This window comes from Lepidochelys kempii, chromosome 4 (genome assembly GCF_965140265.1).
Source record: "Lepidochelys kempii isolate rLepKem1 chromosome 4, rLepKem1.hap2, whole genome shotgun sequence".
Lineage (NCBI taxonomy): Eukaryota > Metazoa > Chordata > Testudines > Cheloniidae > Lepidochelys > Lepidochelys kempii.
The window spans coordinates 79,824,072-79,830,064 of NC_133259.1; the positions used below are offsets into that span (position 1 = coordinate 79,824,072).

The 5,993-nt window shown below is 45.5% G+C and overlaps 1 protein-coding gene across 1 annotated transcript; it reads left to right on the forward strand.

The window, feature by feature from the left end:
* The first annotated feature begins 1,297 nt into the window (after nt 1-1,297).
* On the forward strand, nt 1,298-5,248 carry SLC25A4 (solute carrier family 25 member 4). The gene is made up of 4 exons (XM_073341801.1): nt 1,298-1,662; nt 3,526-4,012; nt 4,601-4,741; nt 5,057-5,248. Exons 1-4 carry the CDS (start codon nt 1,552-1,554, stop codon nt 5,212-5,214), a joined length of 897 nt encoding a protein of 298 aa, XP_073197902.1. The 5' UTR covers nt 1,298-1,551; the 3' UTR covers nt 5,215-5,248.
* Nucleotides 5,249-5,993: the final 745 nt, after the last annotated feature.

Genomic DNA, 5,993 nt, shown 5'->3' on the forward strand with positions numbered 1-5,993 from the left:
TTCAGTGAGGAGAGGAATTTGATGTGCCTAAAGAGACTATCACTATGTAGGGAAGGTCAGTCTTTTAGCTGCCAAGTTAAGGTGAAATTCAGTTCTACCAATTATTATTATTTGTATTGCATGAGCGTCTGCAAATCCCCACTGAAACTCATGTGCCATTGCACTAGGTACTCTACAAGCCCTGGAGTGCTTATCACAATCTAAAGCCCCCATCCTGAAAACACACCCACTTAACTTTACAAGCACAAGTAGTCCCATTGATTTGAGTGTGTAAGTCTTTGCCAGATTCGGGTCTAAACAGACAAGTCACATAAGGGATGGGTAAAAGTACTATCCACATTTTATGGATGGAAAAGAGGGGACAGTGAGGCACAGAGAAATTGGTTAAGAATCAGGTACTGAGTGCACAAATTGTTCTGCTGTTTCACATTTGGTTTGAGTCATGCACTTGAATTTCCCAGGACACGTGCTCCCTACAGCCCCCCTCACTCCTCCCTTCCATGTAAGTGACCCTACTTAGCCCACTCTGCCAGTTAAGTTCCTGTCTCATGCAGGGTCACCTGTCCTTAAGGGTACAGTGAGGACACTAGCAGGAAAAGTTTTCTCTCCTCTTCAGGAAATCTAGGATCACGGATAATGTGTTAGCATTTGATACAATCTGTCAGACTTTTAGGACTTCAAGTAATGTGTTAAATCTTAAACACTTTTTGTTCTCCACGTAAAAGGCTCTCATGCCTCAGCAGGCCAATGAGGCTCACTATTATATTTGCATCAGCTTCTTTACCTCATCTTACAAAATATCCATACAACCCCATTAACCAGGCTATGTGCACACATCAGCGCGCCCTGTTGGCGCGCATCACTGTGTACGAGGATGCATCCGATGAGGCGAGCCGTGGCTCACGAAAGCTCATGCTCAGGTCAATCGGTGAGTCTCTAAGGTGCCACACGCCCTCCTTTTCTTTTCACGATGTACCATGTCTCCGTAAATCGGATGCCCTCTGTCTGTGCGCCTCAACAGAGAGGATAAGAGCCGTTAAAATACATTTGCCGGTTTATGAAAAGCTTTTATCGGACTCCCCCACTTCCCTTGCTCTGTCCGCGGGTTCCCAGCCCTGGGCGCGAACGCAAACGGTTAACGCTCTCCGAAGTGGTTCTGCAGCCTGCCCCAGCCCCGCCCGGCGTCTCCGCCGTGCTATTAATACAGCAGGCACGTGCTCTGACATAGCGTTCTCCCGCAGGGAGCAGATAACTTTAATTTGCCCTTTAAACGTCCCGAGCGCCGGGCAGCCGCGCCGCCCGCCCGCCCGCGCGGCCTCTGCGGGCCAGCATGGCGGCTGTGCCCCTCTGCCCTCTGATGACTGGGGGGTTCCTGGCCAATGCCTGCGCCCCGCGGGGGACCCTCCTCTTATCGCGAGAAGCGGAGGGGATATAAGCAGGAGAGACGCTGCTCCCTTCGGAGCTGGGCGCGAGGGGCCGGCGGGGGAGGCAGCCGCAGCCAGCCGCTTGCGCGAGGGGGGCCCCTTGGGGTTTGTGTGAGCGAGTTCCAACATGACTAACCAAGCGATCAGCTTCCTCAAGGACTTCCTGGCTGGCGGGGTGGCTGCTGCTATTTCTAAGACCGCTGTCGCTCCCATAGAAAGAGTTAAACTGCTGCTGCAGGTAAGGAGGGGGACGATTTCCTTCAAGCCCCGGGCGACGGACTTTGTTTCTCGTGGGCGTGCATGGCTCGCTGGGCGTTAAAAGCCCCCTGCAACGTTAAACGCTGCTGGCGACCGTGTGAGTGGAAATCTAGCAGCGGGTTGCCTCTTATCGGTGTCGGCTCGTGATTGTCTAGAGAGCAAATCTAAATGGGGGGCGTGCTGCGGGTCGGGGCGCTGGGTGGTAATCCAGAAAAAAGATGCCGTGTATTTATTTCTGGGCGCTTGCAAGGAGTTTTCCTTCCCTGTGGGGTAGGAGCGTGAAGTTTTGACTTGCAAGCGGTGCAGGAATCTTAGTGTCAGGTGGGCACAAGCTTGAAGTGCCTAAATATGGCAACTGGCTTCGGGAGCTCTGGTTACGCAACAGCAGCACCGCTTCTTTCTCCTGGCTCCGTTTATAGCCGGGATACATGGGGACACTGAGCGCTGGGGGAAACTGGCGTCAAATCGGGCTCAATTTGTGCCAGGGCTTGGAAGTTCATAGCCCCAGCAGCTCTGGGCTTGCCCACTCAGTTATGAAAACTTTAAAAAAAAAATTGCTTGAGCTCTAGCACCTCTTTAATTACAAATTAAGCTTCAATGGGCATCACTGTTTTCAGGGGCTTGTTGGCCGGACGATAAGACCCGGGACCCAAACATGCTAAGTGTGCACTTACTATCTGACTTGCTAAGTGAAATGGAAATGTGAAACGCTAAAGCAAGGCTCTACACTTGTCTGAGACAAACACGCTTACACTTCTGTGCAATTGGATAAGCTTTCTGGAAGATGTCTTTCTGTTAAAGTTTCAGGATCCTCCTGCAAATGCCCAGCAGGTGTCTCCTCCTGTAGGCAGTTTCCTTTTGACTTAATAATGCAATGGTCCTAAAGAAACTGGGTTAAGATTGAATAAAACAGGTACAGGCTATTATGTTGAATGGTAAGGTTATGAAAAAAGGCTTCATCTAATCTTCCAGAGTAGATGAAAGATGCATGATAGATCTCATGATGAGAAGCAGGAATTTCTCAAGAACATAAGAACGGCCATACTGGGTCAGACCAATGGTCCATCTAGTCCAGTATCCTGTCTTCCAACAGTGGCCAATGCCAGATGCCTGAGAGGGAATTAACAGAACAGGGCAATTATTGAGTGATCCATCCCCTGTTGTCCACTCCCAACTTCTGGCAGTCAGAGGCCTAGGGACACCCAGAGCCTGGGGTTATGTCCCTAAACATCTTGGCTAATAGCCATTGATGGACACATCCCCCATGAACTTATCTAGTTCTTTTTTGAACCTAGTTATACTTGTTGGTACAGGAGAGTTGTGAAGGCCAAGAGTTCCACAGGTAGACTGTGTTGTGTGTAGAGTTCTTCCTTAGTTTTTTTAAAACCTGCTGCCTAGTCAATTTATTGGGTGACTCCTGGTACTGGTGATAAGTGAAGGGGTAAAGAACACTTCCTTGTTTGCTTTCTCCACACCATTTGTGATTTTTATAGACCTCTACCATATCCCCCCTTAGTCATCTCTTTGCCAAGCTGAACAGTCCCAGTCTCTTTAATTTCTGGTCATACGGAAGCTGTTCCATACCTCTAATTTTTGTGGCACTTCTCTGTACCTTTTGCAATTCTAATCTCCATCTTTTTTTGAGATGGACCAACCAGAACTGCATGTGGTATTTAAGGTGTTGGTGTACCATGGGTTTATATAGTGGTATTATATTTACTGTCTTATTTTATTCCGTTTCTTCACTTTGACAAATTGGGGTTTGTCTGATACATTGTCCAAAGTAACTGTTGCGATCTCCTCTCTGTGCCCTTCTCTCTTTCTTTCCCCCCTTCTCTCTCAGGTCCAGCATGCCAGCCAACAGATCACAGCTGACAAGCAGTACAAGGGGATCATAGACTGCGTGGTGAGGATACCCAAGGAACAGGGCATCATTTCCTTCTGGAGAGGCAACCTGGCCAATGTCATACGTTACTTCCCCACCCAGGCCCTCAACTTTGCTTTCAAGGACAAGTACAAGCAGATCTTCTTGGGGGGAGTGGACAGGCACAAGCAGTTCTGGCGCTACTTCGCAGGGAACCTGGCCTCTGGAGGTGCTGCAGGAGCCACCTCTCTGTGCTTCGTTTACCCCCTTGATTTTGCCAGGACCAGGCTGGCTGCCGACGTTGGAAAAGGGCTGAGTGAGAGGCAGTTCACAGGGCTGGGCAACTGCATTGCCAAGATCTTCAAATCTGATGGCCTCAGAGGGCTCTACCAAGGATTCAATGTGTCAGTCCAGGGCATCATTATCTACAGAGCAGCCTATTTTGGGGTCTATGACACAGCCAAGGGTAAGTGGAGGAGGAGGGAGCTGTGATTACTGAGAGATAATCCAACAAATATAAGGATGGACTGCTCCAGTGCACCCTACCTTGGGCATTGGCTCTCAGGACTTAGCTAAACTGTAGCTTTGTTTAAATTTTATATAATGGATTATAAATATTACAGCACACTCTTGAAATTCCATCCTGTCTGTTTTGGTTGATTCCCTCACATCAGGCTTTTGTTTTTGCAAACTCAGAGCCTCTTAAAACTGAGTTTGTAATTTCATTCTCATTCCAGCATGGTCATTTTTGTGTAGTTTGTTGAATTGGGTTATAAGAAGTCTAAATCCTCATACTACTACTGTAGTGCAGTTCTGCAAGGAAGCTGTTATGGTCAAGGTTAAATGTTCTAAAATCTAACTCTTGACTGACGTTTAAATGGCTGGACTGAATGAAGACTGATGATACTGAGCAAGATATAGCTGAAGGAATTGGCTGTGGGGAAAAGTCCCCTCGACTTACCATTGATCAGAATCTGTGAATGGGTGGAGTCTGGGGTAGGAATGATTCTCTCCCCCACCCCCCCAACTGACATTGTTAAATTACTCTTGACAGGTATGATGCCTGATCCCAAGAACGTGCACATCATAGTGAGTTGGATGATTGCCCAGTCAGTCACTGCTGTAGCGGGGCTGGTGTCCTACCCTTTTGACACTGTCCGACGTAGGATGATGATGCAGTCTGGCCGAAAGGGAGGTAAGAACAGGTCTTTGCCTGTAGTGGCCTAGCTGAAGAGATTATCTCCCCAGCAGGACATGGCCAAAATTTAGGGCATTATATATGCTACAGAAAATCTGACCTTTTTCTAATAAAATAACATTGGAATAAATGGGTCCTCACTATATCTGATTGGCCTTTCAGATTGTTGTGAAGCACTTTGATAGAGCTGCATTTTTTGTTGTTGTTAATGTATTTGTACTAATTTAAAATGTTCTTGGGAGCACACTTCTAATTGATGGAATTGCCTGTATGATTCAACAGTTTCTGATGTGTACCTTCTTGTCTCCACAGCTGATATTATGTACAAGGGCACAATTGATTGCTGGAAGAAGATAGCTAAAGATGAAGGAGCCAAAGCTTTCTTCAAAGGTGCCTGGTCCAATGTGTTGAGAGGCATGGGCGGTGCTTTTGTATTAGTATTGTATGATGAGATCAAGAAATTTGTCTAAAGTAAATAAAACTCTTCTGTTCAGTTGTGTAATATACTACTTGTGGTTTAATGGACAACAAAATATTTCCTAGGGAAATTGAGATGGCTGTCATGGGGTAAATCCAGTTCAGAGAAGAATGCATAATTGTTTAATGGTTGTCTATTGATTCATAGTTAAATTTTGACTGAAAAGTCCTCATATTTGTATTGGAACCTGTGCAGATATTTAATATATACGCTATCACTAATATACTTATTCCTATGACTAGAGTGCATTTCTTGATGATTTGGTGGCTTACATGCTAGCTATTAAAATAGAGTTCACCTTATTAGATTTTTAAAAAAAACAAGTCAAGATCAAGTACTTATTTGTATTAAAGTGAATGTCTCTAGCTACTCAAGCATCAGGGCATTCAAAACACATAGATGAAGAGCATGCCTGTCCTATGAGGCTGGACTTTTTAAAAATCTGATATTAAAGTGAAAAAAGCATGTTTACAGATAGATACTATCTGTAAGCACCAGGAAATATGTTTTCAATCACTGCTGTCTCCCTAAATTAGCCCTCCCTTAAAATAGATGAGGTTCTCAATTCTTCCTAATATTTCAACAAATGTTGAAAGACTGAAATACTCTCTTCAAGATTAAGTGCCACATATATCTTTACAAAAAGCAAAATTGTCTGATCAATTATACTTAATGTTCAATTGAACTGAAATTAAATCAGTGTTTTAATCATATTCAGTTACTTGTTTTCCTGTTCTGTTTACACTACTGCTTCATTCATGTACTCTGATT